At 47.1% G+C, this 16,825-nt stretch overlaps 1 protein-coding gene across 2 annotated transcripts in view; it reads left to right on the forward strand.

Moving 5' to 3' along the window:
* The first annotated feature begins 332 nt into the window (after positions 1–332).
* Positions 333–16,825, forward strand: part of Ninj2 (ninjurin 2) — a 43,853-nt gene continuing 27,360 nt past the window's right edge. Inside the window, exon 1 of one of the 2 annotated variants that reach the window (XM_059256867.1) lies at positions 333–468. In XM_059256867.1, the coding sequence (XP_059112850.1) occupies positions 460–468 (9 nt within the window). In that variant the 5' untranslated portion in view covers positions 333–459. The remainder of the gene's footprint in view (positions 469–16,825) is intronic. The other variant, XM_059256868.1, reaches the window with a different exon arrangement.

The following is a 16,825-nucleotide window of genomic DNA, read 5'->3' on the forward strand; positions in this document are numbered from 1 at the left end:
CTTTGTCAAGGGTAAGAAGGATGTTCAGCACAGGCACTAAAAGGTTTCTGGAAATGGAAGATGGTGATGTGGGCACAGGCAAGGGGGAATTTGGAGCAGGGAGGACAGGCCTGGGAGGAGGCAGTGTGGGGAAAAATGCCACCTGCTGGGCCTCCCATGGGGGTTGCCCTGCACACCATCTCTCCCACACCATATCCCCTGGGTCTGAGCCCGCTGGCAATTCAGATCAAGCCCTCCTGGCCAGGTGCCCACGGAGAGGGCTGGGGAGGAAAGCAAGGATGATCAGGATAGATCTGTGGGAGGCAAGACAGTGCTGTGGGAAAGACACCAGCTCTCCAGACAGGCCAGCCTGGTTCTTCCCTGACTCTGCTCTTCCCAGCAGTTCCCACATTCCTGCCCTGGAAAGGGGTCTTGTGGTTAAATAGCACCCAGCAGAGAGCCGCGCACAACACCTGATACATGGTAGAGGTACATCACTCTTTCTGTGGGGAAAAAAAAATCTGTTTGTTTTTTAAATGTGTTAAGTTAGGATGAGAGAGTAAATTCCAGAAACAGGGTGAGTTGATGTTTTTCACAGGTGCCATAGGAATGGCAGGTTTGGCACACGGGTCATAAGGAGTTGGCTGTGAGCAGAGGGGAAGCTTTCCTTGCTATTTTGGAGTGTGGCTCCAAACAAGTCCGCCAAGAACAAGAGGAGAGAGGGAGCCTAGGGATCCAGGCCAGGGTCTGCCACCTGAAATGCATGCCTTTGGGCACATCACTAACCTGTCTGGGCATGCTTTGCCTGGTGTCTTTGGTCCTCCTTTACCCCTAGTCTGATGAGTCCACATTCCTGATTAGCATCTCCCGGAAAATTCATTGATGACCCACCCTAAACCCAATTAATTGGGGAGTCAACCTATTAACTCATCTAGATCATCTTAATCTCAAGGATGGGAAGTAGTCAGTGTGCGAAGGGGCGTGCTGCAGAGGCGTGGGTCCCTGACTGTGCTGTGAGGGGACATGGTCACTTTTGACTACAGGTAACAGAAAAGAACCTAATGGCATACAGACCGGCATGGTGGCTTCTTTCCCCAGGCCTGCTGGACATATATTCATTCTTATTCTTTCCCTCCCAAAAACTATTTTATTTTGTGTTTATGAAGGTTTTCTCCGTATGTACATATGTGTGTGCCTTGTGTGTTCCTGGCGCCCATGTGGTATGTATATATGTCTGTGTATGTGTGCATGAGTATTCCTGGTGCCTGCAGAGGTAAGAAGAGGGCATTAGACCCCCTGGAATTGGAGTTAGGGATGGTTGTGAACCACCATGTAGATTCTGTGAACTGAACTGGGTCCTCTGCAAGAGCAGTCAGTGCTCTTGACCACCCCCGACCTCTCTTTTTTTTGTTTTTCCTTGTGCACTTTACTGACTGATCTATCTCTGCAGCCCCAGCACACACTTTGTAGGGGCACAATTGTTCCTTTTCTTTTTTTAAAGATGTATTTATTTATTATGTACACAGAAGAGGGCGCCAGATCTCATTGCAGATGGTTGTGAGCCACCACGTGGGTGCTGGGAATTGAACTCGGGACCTCTGGAAGAGCAGTTGGTGCTCTTAACCTCTGAGCCATCTCTCCAGCCCCCACAATTGTTCCTTTTGAGTTCTTACACACTACTAGGCCTTACTTGTACACGCAAGTAAGAATGGAAAACATTGATATCAGCTGGGTGGTCTGTGTCCAGCCAAAAATTCTGTTATCTGCAATAAAGTCGAGTAGATTTTGAGGAACAACTTTCTGCAGGTATCCCTAGAGTCTGGGTCTCTTGGAACTCCCAGAAGCCTTTGTATCTGCTGGCCATAGCCTCAAAAGCAGACTATTGTTAGTTAATTGGGAGGAGATATTTTGGGCACAGGAAGAATATGGTCAGGAAAATACTTCAGACAGTGTGGTCAGAGTTACTCAGGCTAAAATTATTTCAAAAATCATTTTGCACTTTGACAGCATTTTAAGAAAGGCCTCAGGTGTGGTGGCGTACACCCGTGATTCCAGCAGCTGAGAGACAGAGGCAGGTGGATCTCCATGAGTTTGAGGCCAGCCTGGTCTACAGAGTGAGTTTAGATCAGTCAAGGCTACACAATGGGACCCTGTCTCAAAAAACAAAACAGTAAGAAGAGGAAAAGGAGGCAAGGAAGGAGGTGGGGGTGGGGGAACAAGGGATACGTGCCTCTTCCTCTATCTAACTTAGAGTACAAAAAAAAAAAAAAGGGAAGTTCTTGGGCCAGACCACAGAAGTGAATTTGATAACACAGAGTTCTTTAAAGAACAGATTGTCTGTGCTGTGGTTCTTCTTGTTGTGGCCCAGTTCTGCTAAATAAGAAGTACTTGTGTCATTTCCTCCACACTCGCATGTGGATCCTTGCCTAGCAACCCTGCCTGCAGCTGTGCTGAGCACAGATGTTCAGGCAGCTGAGGCACTGGCCAAGCTGGCGAGTACCTGCTGGCCAAGTGCTCTCCCACTGAGCTCTGTTCCCGGCACAGTGCCTGCTGGATGCAGCGGTGGAGCCCCCAGAGGTCAAAAGAGAACCAAAGCGAAGGCTATACTGCAAGGACGTGGTAGTCCAGGCTTGCAGTCTCAGCATCCAGGAGGTTGAGGCAGGAGGATTGCAAGTTTCCAGCCAGCCTGGATTATATAGTAAGACCCTGGCTAAAATAAATAATAAACCAGCAACAATAGAACTAGAATGCTGTGTGCTCTGACTCCTTCCTGTGAGCAACAAGAGTCACTTTATCTTCAAGCACTTCCTCTTCTCCAGTAATTACACGGTGGGGCAAAGGCTTCAGTTCCCGAGTCAGCAGATGGGGGAATGAGTCATGATGCCTATGGTGTAGCTCTTTGCTTATGTACCAGGTGGGGCTTTAGGCCAAAGAGCAGAGCTTCCAAAGGACCAGCTTGCACTCACCTGGTGGTGTTGACCCTATGTCTTTGGGGGTTCGTCTCTGAATGAATGTCTGTACTTGTCAGACAAGGAAGATGGACACACAGGTTGGGGGCGGGGTACCAGTGACTGGGGAGAAGAAGTCAAAGTGGACTGTAGCCTGTAGTCACAGCAATGTCAAGATGAAGGGAGAGAGATGGGGACAGGTGTCCGGCACTAGGAGTCAACTTGGGGTCACGCTCTGGCTGTAACTGAATGGTAAAACCTTCACGTCCATCCACCATTTCCCTTATTTAAAAAAAAGGAGGGTGAGGGAAGCAGAGTGTGATGGCACATGCTTGGAAATCCCAGGACCTGGGAGGCTGAGGCAGGAGGATTGTTGTGAGTTTGAGGTCAGCCTGGGCTCAGTAGGGAGAATTTATAAAGAAAATAAAAGAGAAGGAAAGGCAAGGAGGAAGGGAGGGGGGAGGGAAAAAAAGGGGAGGGCTCATGCCCTAGTCAACTAAAAAGCACTTACAAAGCAGAAAAGAAATTTTGCCAGCGAGTCTTACAAAGGCAAAAGCAGCTCCCAGGCATCCCCGTGGCCTCCGGTACGTGGTGTAGGATCTTGTTTGCACACACGGTATGTCTTTGGTGAGTGTTGTTCAGATCAATTATTTAAAACAAAGTAAGAGCCGGGCCGTAGTGGTGCACGCCTTTAATCCCAGCACTCGGGAGACAGAGGCAGGCAGATCTCTGAGTTTGAGGCCAGCTTGGTCTACACAGTGAGTTCCAGGACAGCCAAAGCTACACAGAGAAACTCCATCTGGAAAACAAACAAACAAAAAGGCTGGGGTGTAGCTCAGTGGTAGAGAGCCTTCCCAGCAAGATCCTGGGTTCAGTTCCCATTACTTTAGGGAAAACAAAACAAAATAGAAAAGGAAGAAAAGGGAAGGATGGGGGCTGGGAGTGACTCGGTGGCAGAACACTTGCCCTGCCTGCACAAGGCCCTGGGTTCCATCCTCAGCTGTAGAACAATGACAATGACAATGAGTCCCTGGATCTTCTGGGCTTCTTTGCTTCTCAGAGACCCAGTGAGGAGCAGGACATTGCATAACATTGCACAGGACTGCCAGGAAGACAGCCTAGAAAGTGCCCAGGATGTGACAGGTGCTCAGTGCTCACTCAGCACTGAAGTCCTTCCTTTCTAAGTGACAGCACCATGAGTCACTTGCCCCCACCCCCTTTGCTTTTTGTTTTGTTTTGTTTGTTTTCAAGACATTAGGGACCAAACCCAGGTAGCGCTCTACCGCTGCAGGATATACCCAGCTCCATTTTCACTTTTTATTTTAGACTCTTGTCTCAACTGCCCAGGCAGGCCTTGGATATACCACTCTCCTGCCTCAGCTTCCCAAGGAGCTGGTATTACAGGCCTGTGCTACCAGGTCTATATGACACTTCTTGCCCCCCATTCCACATTGCCTCTGAATTACTTAGCTGAAGCAAGCCGTTCACTAAGACTGGGGTAGGATTCACTAGCAGAGGCTGCTATGGGCATCTTGCCCACCATGTGGCTCCTGTGTCACGGATTAAGCACCTTGGTTAAAATGCAGGCACTCTGGGGCTATCCTACCTGGATTTGAACCCCAGTTCTACTGGGGTTGTGCTTCGCATTATAACAGTCCCCCAAAGGCTGTATGTGGAAGGCATAGTCCTCAATCACAGCAGAACATTTAGGAGGTAGAACCTTGTGACAAGAGGTTTGGTCATTGAAGGGGAAGTGGGACCCTGACCCCTTGCTCCCTCATTTTGCCTCCAGGCCTCCATAAAGTGAGCAACCTTGCAACATCTACACCTCACAGTGATGTGTCCAATGTGACAAGACCAAGCCACGGTGGTTGAAACTTCAGAAACCATGAGCTCCATTTAATCTGTCTTCCTTTCAGTCATCTCGAGGATTTTGTTATAGCGTTGAAAAGCTGACTGACACTACCTCGTGACCTCATCACCTCTCTTTACACTTCAGCTTTTCCTGTAAAGTGGGGACTAATGGTAGTCATCCCCAAGAAGTTGTTCTGAGAATTAAATGAATTAGAATATATACTTAAAAAGTGCCTGACACTTTGTGATTGCTCTGTCTGTCTGCCTGCCTGTCTATCTTTCTATCTATCTATCTATCTATCTATCTATCTATCTATCTATCTATCGTCTGTATGTCTCTCTGTCTGTCTGTCTGTCTCTCTCTCTCTGCATGTGTGTGTTACTGGGGACTGAATTGAGGACCTCACGTACGCTAGGCTGGCACTACACTGTACCTCTGGCCCTCCTTATGCATTTCCTTTTGAAATGAGGTCACATCCTTTGTTTACTGGCCTTAGATTCATTCAGTAGCCCAGGCTGGCCTTGAACCTTTAATCCCCTTGCTTCAGCCTCATTAATGGCTGGGATTAGCGGCCCCACCTAGCACAGTTGTAAGTGTTGGCTACTTTTGGAGGTTTGTGGTTGACTGCTGCTTGCATTGGTGGCTCCAGAGATGACAACAAGCCTTGGTGAAAACAGACGTTCAGTGGAGGGGTTTGCTACTGCTGAATAATGTAAGATTCTAAAGACACCTTCAAGGACTCTCCCGTGTAAAATTTTGGAGGGTTAAGGGTGATCTTCTCCTCCTCCTCCTCCTCCTCCTCCTCCTCCTCCTCCTCCTCCTCCTCCTCTTTTCTCTCATCTTGTGGTCACAGCACACGGAGGGCTGAGCTGGGACCTCAGCTGTCCACAAGTCCACTTCCTCTTGCCTTTGCCGTCTGTCTCTAAGCCCTGGCTTCCATTCAAATGTGCTCACGTTGGAGAGGGGTGGAAGGGAGCACAGAGACCGTGGCTGGCTGCCAAAGGACCTCAACCAGGAAAAGAGGTGGGAGGCAACCAGCTCCTGGCAAGAATGGGGATGGGATTTCCTACCCACCCCCGCAGGGGCCCCCAGCCCCCTCTCTGTCCCCTTCTTTCCCCTCGTCCTGTAGGCCACAGGTTTCTGCCTGAAAAAGCAATTAGCAGTGGCTAACCCAGGCTGTCTCCTCCTGCCAACTTCCCGATCACAGGGGCAGAAGGGGAGCTCCGCCAAGAAGAGAGCGCTAGCCCGGCACCCCGGCCTGCGTCAGCCAGGACGTTGACAGTCGCTTGGTCATTCACTCGTAGCCAATTGCCACACCTGAGAGGCGATTTTACTTAATGGTTCCCAGTGACACCCGGCCCGACTAACCTGACGGGTTCCTGGCCCAGAGCCGAAGCCTGTGCCGACAGAATGTGCTTTCTGCTCTTTCGGTTGTGTGCCGGCTTTAGCGATTTGGCACAGGGCTGTCATTGGACCCCTGCAGTCCAGGGTCTCCTGTAGCTCCAGGATGGCATCAAGCTTGCTAGGTAGGGGTGGGGTGGGGGTGGGATGGGGGGGGTAACCTTGAACTTTAGAACCCTCTGCTTCTACCTCCCAAAAGCTGGGATTAGGGGCATGCACCACTGTGCCCAGCAGGGTCAGGTCTTAAATGCTATCTCTAGTATGCTCAGCATGCTACCTTACAAAGTAGATGTAGGAGGACAACGCTTCTTAGACAGATGTGTAAATGTCCTGAGACCCTGGTTCCTGTTCAAATGCAGGTCCTGGAGGCTGAAGAGTTGGCTCCATGGTTAAGAGCACTTATCTCTCTTTCAGAGGACCCAAGTTTAGTTCCCGGAACCTACATAGGTGACTCAATAACTCCAGGTCCAAGGGATCTGATGCCCTCTTTTAACCTCCGTGAACACCAGGCACTCATGTGGTACACAGACATACATGCAGGCAAAACATAGATAAATAAATCTAAAAACAAGTTCAGGTTCTGTGGGTCAGGGATGCGGCTCAGTGGTAGAGTGCTTGCCCAGCTGGACGAGGCTCAGAATTATTCCAAGCACTGAAAGAGAAAGGAAAAAAAGATTCCGGTTGGATGGGTCCGGGGAAGACCAGAGGCAGCATTTTTAACAACCAGGTAATGTTGAGGTCGGTGGTTCAAGTTGCTTGAGTGGCAGAGTTTTCTGGAGGAGTCTTGGTTGCCAGTGGTTAAAATCTACCGGGAAGCTGGAAGAACTGACTGCAGGGAGACGGAGTGTCATAAAGCCAGAGAGGCAAGAGTGTAGCTGGGCTTCATGAAGGACTGGAAACAGGAGTGTGTGTGTGTGTGTGTGTGTGGTGTCTCAGAGGACAACTTATGGGAGTTGATTCTTGCCTTCCACTCTGTCGGTCCCAGGGATTGAACTCAGGTCACTAAACGAAAGAGCAAGTACCTTTTCCTGTTGAACAATTTCACCAAACCCACAGGGCCCTCTTGGTCAACTGACTCGGGGTTCCCATGCGCTTAACTCAAGGCCTAGTCATCCCCACCCACCCCTGCAATGCTCCACCCCCTCCTCACCTCTCTTTTCTTCCTCCCCTCTGACCTCCCAGTGCCAAGGTAAGTCTGCCCATGGTCCTGCAGATTGCTGTCTTGCCCTTCCTTGGTTTACCTTGATTCTGTGGTGCACATTAGTAACTCCCTCTGACAGCAGGCAAAGACAGTGTAGTGTTTACACATTAGCGCAAACAAATTCACCCTTACATTGGGGCTCACGTGTGTGGCTGAGTCTGGAACTCGGCTTCTAGTGCAGCCATGGTTACACCGATGCCTGTCTTCTGTAGCTAGAATTTTCCTGCCTTGTCCACAGTCAGGACAAATCACTGTCACCCGCCATCCACACAGCCGCTCAGACCCAACCAGGTAAACACAGAGACTTATATTGCTTACAAACAGTATGGCCATGGCAGGCTTCTTGCTAACTGTTCTTATAGCTTAAATTAATCCATTTCCATAAATCTATACCTTGCCACGTGGCTCGTGGCTTACTGGCATCTTCATATGCTGCTTGTCATGGCGGCGGCTGGCAGTGTCTCTCTTCCTGTTCCCTCAATTCTCCTCTCTGTTAGTCCTGCCTATACTTCCTGCCTGGCCACTGGCCAAGCAGTGTTTTATTTATTGACCAATCAGAGCAATTTAACATACAGACCATCCTACAGCAGTCTTCTATCCTTGGCACCTCACATCTGAAGGCTTTAGGACTCTTCCATCTGGTTCTAAGAGGCAAGCGTGATGTACCTTGGGGTGGGCACATCTTTTCTCATTCACTGGAATGCATACTTGGCGGGACTTCTCACCTGAAAATTTATAACCTCTGTTCTAGTGGGAAAAGATCTAAATTATATAAGAATTTCTTGCCCTTTCTTTCTCAGGTCAAGTTATGTGGAATTCCCATTACTAGGCTCTTCAGCCTTCTGAATGGATTGTTCCATTTTCTTATAATTTGTATCCAATTTCCCCATGTCTTTACATTTGTTTTCCTTTTTTGCAAAAATTTGGTTTTCTTTTAAGACAGGGTGCCACTGTGCAGCTCAAGTTGGTCTTGAACTTGGGATCCTCCAGTGTAGGCCCCACCCCCTCCTCCACTCCCAGTAACTGGAATTACAGCCCTGTGCTACCAGACCCAGTTCTAGCTAATGTTTCTGGCTAGACGGCTGTCTGGATCCATACTGGAGTAAGGGAGAAACCCAACAACCAGTTTTCTAGAATGAGAGTTGTAGCACGAGTTGCTAAATTGTCTTGTTAATAAAAAACCCAGAGCCAGATATTGGGGTGAACACTGAAAGATTGGAGGAAGAGAGTGGAGCACTACTCAGATTGCAAATTTTGAGCCAGGTGCCCCAACCCGACCACCATACAGCTGCACCTGTCACGCATTCTATATCCCTTCTTCAACCATCAGAAAAGAAAGACTAGCATTTTTTTTTCTTGGTTACCCAGGGTATCGTGTAGCCCAGATTGGCTTGAACACAATAGGTAGAGGTGATCTTAAACTTCTACTTCTCTTCCCTCTGCCTTCCAAATGCTGAGATTCCCAATGTGTATCCTCAAACCTGACCAGGACCAGCTCTTCCTTTCCAGTCTGTAAGAACTTACACAGAGTCCTAGCGGGTAAGGCAAAGATCCAGCCATGTGTCTGTAATCCCAGCAGTTGAGAGGTAGAGACAAGAGGATTGCTTTGAGTTTGCGGGCTAACCTGGGACTGCATAGTGAGTTTAAAGCCAGCCTAGTCTACGTAGTGAAATCCTGTTTCAAAATAGCTGAATGTGTGTGTGTCTGTATGTCTGTGAGAGAGAGAGAATATGAATGAATGAATGAATGAATGAATGAATGAATCAGTGGATTTTTTAGTCAACTGACATCTACAAAAGCTATCAGAGGGATTACTTATGGGTTTCCTCAGTAACACCAATAGATGTTGACTATGAGGAGACTGTGATTGTGTTCTGACTGACAGCCCGATGTTTGAGTAGATTCTGGGCCTTACTGTGGGCTTTTCATGGGATGAAGTTCTTCCTCGAATTTGTTTTGTTTTGTTTTTTTGAGACAGGGTTCCTCTGGGTTTCCCTGGCTGTCCTGGAACTTGCTCTGTAGACCAGGTTGACCTCAAACTCAGAGCTCGAACTGCCTCTGCCTCCCAACTGCTGAGATTAAAGGTGTGTGCCACCACTAACCCGCTACAGTGGAATAGTTTTGTTTAGAGATAAAAAGAAAGCCAAGCACGGCTGGTGTGATAGCCAGAGCCTATAATCCCAGCACTTGGCATAGGCAGGAAGGTGGGTTCAAGAAAAGTCTTGGCTACATTAACCAAATCAAGACCAGTCTAGTCTACCAAAAATATATAAAGAAGAAATGAAATATTCATATGTAGCATGGCATGGTTGAACTTTGAAAATATATCAAGAAGACAACACAAAGGATCTCACGTTGTATGCGATTCTTACAAGGTTAAAGGTCATCCTACCATTGATATGGTATGCTGTGGATATGAGATATTCAGAACAGTTGATTGTGGGAATGTTTACACAACTCTGTGACCAGAGGAAAAGTTGCTGAATTGTATGCTTTAATGCATGAGTCATGGCTTGTGTTGTACCTCAATAAAGTCTTGACAATGGAGTTTCTGCAGCTGGGACACTGTGCCAAAGTGCAGGTCCCCAGTGTCACTATCTTTAGAAGCCTTTGGCATTTCTATGACACTACTTCTCAGTCACCACATTAGGAGACTGCATCTGAGTGACATGTGTGTTCTTAACTGAAAGTAGTTCATTTAAGGAATTGTCACTGGCTTCGTCAGGGGACGTCAATATCTTCACTGCTGGTTATCAAGTCAGACCGATGAAAGAGCTGGCCTTGACTTTGCACTCTTCTTCCCACAGCATTGATTTATTTCCCATGGCTCTTGAGGAAAGGTCATGAGCACTCGCTTCTCTTGCAGAGAGCCAAAGATCTGTTCCCAGCACCCGGGTCACACTGCTCACAACCAGCTGAAACTCAAGCTCCAGGGGACCCAACATTCTCTCTGGCCTCCAGAGGCACTAGATGCATGCATTCGGGTGCTCACATATGCATATATATACACACAAATTTGAAGACTAAATAAAATAAAACATTAAAAAAGAGAAATCATTTTGGGGGCTGGAGAGATGACTCAGTGGTTAAAAGCCCTGGCTGCTCTTCCAGAGGATCTGGATTTGATTCCCAGCACCCACATGGCAGCTCAGAACCATCTGTAACTCCAGCTCCAGAGGATTTAATCCTTTCTTCTGGCCTTCATGGTCACCAGGTACACATGCAGGTAAAACACCCATACACATAAAAACCAATAAAGTGATAATAGCTTTTAAAAAGAAATAGTTTTGTTTCTTTCTAAAGCTTAATTTTTTTTTTTTTTTTAAAGAACTGTAGCTAGAGTTTTCCTGGTCCTGCCTGTCCCACGGTCAGGACAAATCTCTCTCACCTGCCAGTCCCACAGCCGCTCAGACCCAACCGAGTAAACACACAGAGACTTATATTGGTTACAAACTGTATGGCCGTGGCAGGCTTCTTGCTAACTGTTCTTATATCTTAAATTAACCCATTTCTATTAATCTATAAGTTACCATGTGGCTCGTGGCTTACTGGTATCTTAACATCTGCTTCTCATGGCGCCTGCTGGCAACGTCTCTGCCTCAGCCTTCCACTTCCCAGAATTCTCTGCTTGTCCCGCCTATACTTCCTGCCTGGCTACTGGCCAATCAGCATTTTATTTATACAGAGCAATATCCACAGCAAAGAACAACTTTCCTTGGTAGCAAATAATACAAAAAACATACATCTGTTTGCAAGTGAAAGTGAGGGTATAAACCCAGTTCATTCAGTCAACGATACTGAGTGCTTTCAATGCGCTGATCACTCTGCCAGCCTCCAATAATGTAGTGGTAAGCCAGCTGCAAAGGAGCAAGTGACAAGCATTGGGGTCGCTGTGACCACATCTCCCAACAGACAGAGCTCTCCCTGCTAGATGGATGTTTTAGGGAGGATTCAGGGAAGTGCGATACCTTGTTTATATACCCCTTGAGAACTCAAGAGGTGTTTTTAATGGCGTAAATATTAGGGCTGGGCATTCCTACAAATCCTAGCACTTGGGAGATGGATGCAGGATAATGGAAAGTTGAAGGCCAGCCCGAGCTACATAGCAAACTCAAGGCCAACCTGGGCTAGGAGAACCTGTCTCAACAAAAAATTACATAATATAAGGACATCCCTAATGAGTGGAGAAAAGGCTAAGAAATCTAACAGTTCTACTATCTGTCTCACCATCAATCTAATTTCAAGTCATGCCTCCCCACCCCCACCTCTCTTACAAGCCCGATCATCTTCTCACAAATACAGCCTTGGCCACTTCACTACAAGTGTCTTGGAAGGACCCATCTCTAAAGACCTTCCAAGTTTTGCGTAGAGGAATTCAGATCTGAGTGACAGCAGCCAAGACCCCCCAGCTGTTCAGGAAGCTGGAGGACAGATCAATGCGAATCTTTATTGCCAACTTGCTTCTGGCACATTCCCTAAGACTCAGACACCGAGCAGCATGGGCTGAATACTAACCCCCTGCCAGGTGGGCGAGAAGGTGGGAACGATGCCTGGGGTATGTAAGTGTTGGCACTGGTGCATGCTCCAGGCAGCCATGCAGTCCTGATGCCAGTAACACAGGGAAATGAGGCCCCTTTGGCACTCTGGTGCAGGGCCCCATACTCCATACCACAGTGTACTTCAAGGGGCCTAAGTCTTCTAACTCTGCTGAGGTCAGGGCTCAGATTTCAATGAAGCCATAACCAGGCTGGAAGCTCCTCTCTGAACCATGGATTCGTGTCTGAGTGGATTTACTCAGTCCCACCTGCCAGACTCTGCCAGGTTCAGAGGTCATGTAAAGTCTAGCAGAGCATGATGCAGGGCCAAAGCCTGATGGTTAGGATGCCCTGTTCCTAGGACCAGGATGCCCCACAAACATCTACTTAGCTTTGTTATTGTATCTCTTGGTAAGGGATTTTTTTTTGTTCTAAAATATTTATCTTACAATGTGACAACAAAATATTATATGTTCATTAGAGAATCTTTGACAATTCTAGAAAAGAAATACAAAATCAAAATAATCTATAATTTGGTTCCTCAGAAATAACAATAGCTAACGCTTAAACATTTAGCCTTTGCTCCACATACACTGCATTATGGAGTCCCACTTTGGGGACAATTTGAAATTATTTGGATGATAGTTGGAATTTAATGAAATTATTTGGACAATACTCATGTCATCATAAATCTTTTATAGAACCATTCATAATAACTAGGCAAGCTGACAGTGTCATTCAGTGGTAAAATGTGAGCTTGCTATACGTAAGGACTGGGTTCCAATAACAATAGCCCATCATGACTGCAATAGAATTCATTTAATCAATCCCTATTACTAGTTCTACCCAGTTTTCATTTTTGTAAAATGCCATATGAGCTGGGTATGGTGGGACACCCAGCACTTGGGAGATGGAGGCCAGAGAATCAGGAGTTCAGGGATAGCCTTAGATACAAAGTCAGCTTGAGCAAGCTTGGGCTACAGGAGACTCCTTCTCAAATCAGAAACAGAAGCCAGTAAACTTGTCATAATAAACATTTCTGAAAGTGTCTGTTTACACATGGCCCTGATTCTTTTCCCAGAACAATGTCTACAATGGAGCTAACTGCTTCAAATGGAAAGGATAACTTGGGCTGGAACTTGTATAGCCCAGGCTGGCCTTAAACTCAAAATCCTCTGGTCTTCCCCTCCTGCTTGCTGGATGAACAGCTTTGTGCCACCGTATCCAGCCTGAAAAATCCAGTTTTCTTAAGGGTTTCAAGACCACTGAAAAATTAAATAAAGAGGAAATACTTTTGAAGTTTATATTTTTGTCTATTTTAACATTTTTCTACTTATAGGAAAGGATACAGTCTTGTCCAAAATATTTTTTAAAAATATGGGCATATACATAGTTAAACTTACCATTAAGGCGGTGGTGTCCATCATTAGAGATAAGGATGTAGCAGAAGAGTATGTTTTGGGTGCTGTTGTAGGATAGACTGGAAGTGTCCCCTGAGACTCACATGTGAATGCTTAGTCATGGTTGTAACCATATTGGGAAGGTCTGGCCTCATCAGTGGACAGATTTGTTAATGAACCCTTCTTGGTTTTGACATTGGGAGGCAACAGAAACCTAGGAGGTAGGATGTAATTGAAGACAGTGTGTCCTTGGGGACTATGTCTTGTCTGTCTTGTCCCTGGCATCTTTCTCCCTCTTTCTTGGCCACCATGCTCCACCACTGCAGCAGAGCAGGTGACCATGGACTAAAACTTCTGAAGCAATGAGCCAAGATGAACCTTCCATCTTGTGAGAAAATTTCATCGGGTGTTTTGTCATGAGTGGAAGACGGAGTGGCTTGAATGTCTCCCCCACTTTCTCCTCATTCCTCCCCAGTGGGGCTGAGTCTCTAATGAACTCCTTCTTTGAAGTGGCCTATGACAGGTCCATACCACTCACACTCTCTGTATACCCTGGCTGGTACCATTGACCAGTGCACTCAGTCCTCTGTGGAGTCGACTGCTCGGTTCTTCTCTCCAGTTAGAAGAAGAACAAGAAGGGGGCACAAAAGTAGTTGCAGATATTGCTCCCTAACAAAGAGAGGACCTGGCACCCTTACCCATGTCCCGAGGGAAACGAGGGAAAACACCTGAGCTACAGCCAAGTAGGGAACCTTAAGCACGCTCGAGGCAGGTCGTTGGCAAAGCTCTGTCTGTACATATCTACACACATTTAGAGCGACAGCTACGGGCTTGCACACTGCAGCCATGCATGAGCTCTCCCTGCAAGCAGCCCTTTATCCCCCCCCCCATTTATTAACAAGCTCATTTCTCGACAGGAAACTTGTCTGTAGATGCCTGTGAAATGCTTTTATATAGGGAAGATTAATTTGTCTCAGGAGGGGACCTCCCACTCACACCTGACGAAGCAGTTCCAAAGAGAAATCCTGCTGGAAAAACAGAAGGATATTGTAATGTCCACACCGGAAGGACATTGCACTAGAGGGCTCCCCACGGCCAGGGCTTTGGGACCCTCCCACCTCAACAGTCCAGCGCTCACCCCATACCTGTGACTGACACCCGTGCCTGCCACACTCCGTGTGAACTGTCAGGGGCTGGACTGTGGCTCAGGGTAGGGGACACTTGCCTGGCATTTGTGAGGCTATGGGTTCTGTCCCCAACTCTGGCAAAAGTAAAAATCAAATCAAAAGAGATGAGTGTGTTGTTAATGGTAGCTCCGTTATAAATCCCAAAACACCATTATCAGTTCCAAAATAAGAGACCCGTCTCTGTGGAATTTTGGTCAATGTCAAGAGGAAAAAACTTCACCTGCCTTGCTTTGTCTGAACCAGCCCCCCCCCCCCCACACACACACACACATCCATTGAAGACTGAGTCTCACTGTGCAGGAGGCTAGGCTGCCTTGAATTCACTCCCCAGCATGCCGAGTGCCGGGATTACAGGTGTGTTGCTAGGACACCCATCTTCCAGTAGAATTTCTTTACTTCATCCTTTATTCTGATGCACCCCTACTTTCCAGGAAGTTACAGCCCCATGGCCCACCGTTTAATGGGAAATCTCATGAAGTAAAAATGTGTCTCCTGTAACGAACTCACTGACCACCCCAGCTCTGCCAGCTGCTACTCTTGTGCTACCGGGGCCGCCTTTGGCCACGGTCCAGCACCCCCAGAACATGCAGACTATGTGGTGATAGCCCAGCGAAATTCCAGGTGTTTTCTACTGAATACTTACGACTTTTCGCACTAACATGAAGTAACAAATTGTCTTGCTGAGGCCCAGCAAGAAGGCTCAGCAGGGAAAAGCACTTGCTGCCTAAGCCTGGATCCCACAGAGGAAAGGAGAAAACCAGTTCCTGAAAGCTGGCCTCTGACCTCCGCAGGTGCCCTGTGCCATGTGTGCCCAAACACACATCGTATTCACAAACGATAATAAGAAACGCTTTTTAAAAATTAAACCATACACTGAGTCATTTTAAGTCAGGAACCTATTGTGTAAAATATCTCCTTGGCTTTATGTAATATGATACCTTTTTGCTTTTACACTGTTTCTCTGGCCTGCTTTCCCTCATTGGTCCCCATTACCTGTAAGGTCAGGGTCAAGTTAGTGTTTGTCTTACTTAGGGATTCTATTGCTGTGAAGAGACAGTTGAGTAGTAGCATGCAGGTGAGAACTTAGGTTCAAATCCCGGTGTCTGAGGAAATACAGTACCACCGAAAGCATGTCCAGCAAAGCTAAACTCCAACTTAGAAACAGAGAAAAGAAAGACTCATGCATACAGCCAGCTGGTTGGCCAAGAACTGCTGCTTCCTGTTCAAGCCCCAGTCTCCTGCCATTTCCATAGGATGCTAGACTGATGATGTGGCAGCCAGTTCCCAGAGCAAGGAATTCAAAAGACAGCAAATGGCAACAATGTCTTCTAAGACACTGCCCTGGAAACCGCAGGGCACCAGAAACACAGCATTCCTGCTGCTCCAGCCGGTGAGCCCGGGTGGGAAGGGACAGTGCAGGGTGTGAACCCCAGGAGGTCATCTTGCAGGCTAAATTCCTGAAACCATGAGTGGCTCTACAGGACAAGTGACTTGGCTTGTGTAACACATAAATTGCAAGGGGAATTGAGACATAGTAACCAAATGCAGTGTGGGTGAGTGGCTAGCACTGACTGTACATGAGATCATGGTAGACGACTGTTGTGAACATTCTTAGGAGTTGTATGATGATGTTATTCTAAAAAGTCTTCACCCCTTTTCTTTAGTGTGTGCTGAATTTACTCCCCAAAAGTAGAATATAGATGGAGGAAAGTAATTTTACAGTGGAGAGGCATGATATCATGAGCTGTTTTGTGTTGCTGTAACAAAATGTCCGGTGCTGGGCACTTTATAGAGAAGAACGGTTTTGTAGAGTAATGGCACACGCCTGTAATCCCAGAACTTTGGAGGCAGAGGCAGCAGAACCAGGAGTTAAAGGTCAGCCTGGCTGCTTAGTGAATCTGAAGCCAGCCTTGTAAACAGAATGAAGAAAAGAAAGACACAGGGCTGACTCAACTCTGTGAATATGTGAAAGCATAGTATGGGCAGGGCTTCTGATGAGGCATGGTGTCATGGCAAAAGAACACACGAGAGAGAGAGAGAGAGAGAGAGAGAGAGAGAGAGAGAGAGAGAGAGAGAAAGAGGAGAGGAGAGAGAGCTTTCACACAGTAAGAGTTGAAGGGAGTGAGGAAAAACCAGGCTTGCTCTTTTATAACAACTTGTTCTCTTCTGTCTATTTATCTATTGATTGATTGATTGATTGATTGAGACAGAGTTTTATTATGCAGTCCTGGTTGATGTTAAATTCATAATCTTCCTGCCTCAGCCTCCTAAGGTCTGGGATTATAGGCATGCACCTCCACATCTGCCTAAAAATTAGTT

The sequence above is a fragment of the Peromyscus eremicus genome, chromosome 3 (genome assembly GCF_949786415.1).
Source record: "Peromyscus eremicus chromosome 3, PerEre_H2_v1, whole genome shotgun sequence".
Classification (NCBI taxonomy): Eukaryota; Metazoa; Chordata; class Mammalia; order Rodentia; family Cricetidae; genus Peromyscus; species Peromyscus eremicus.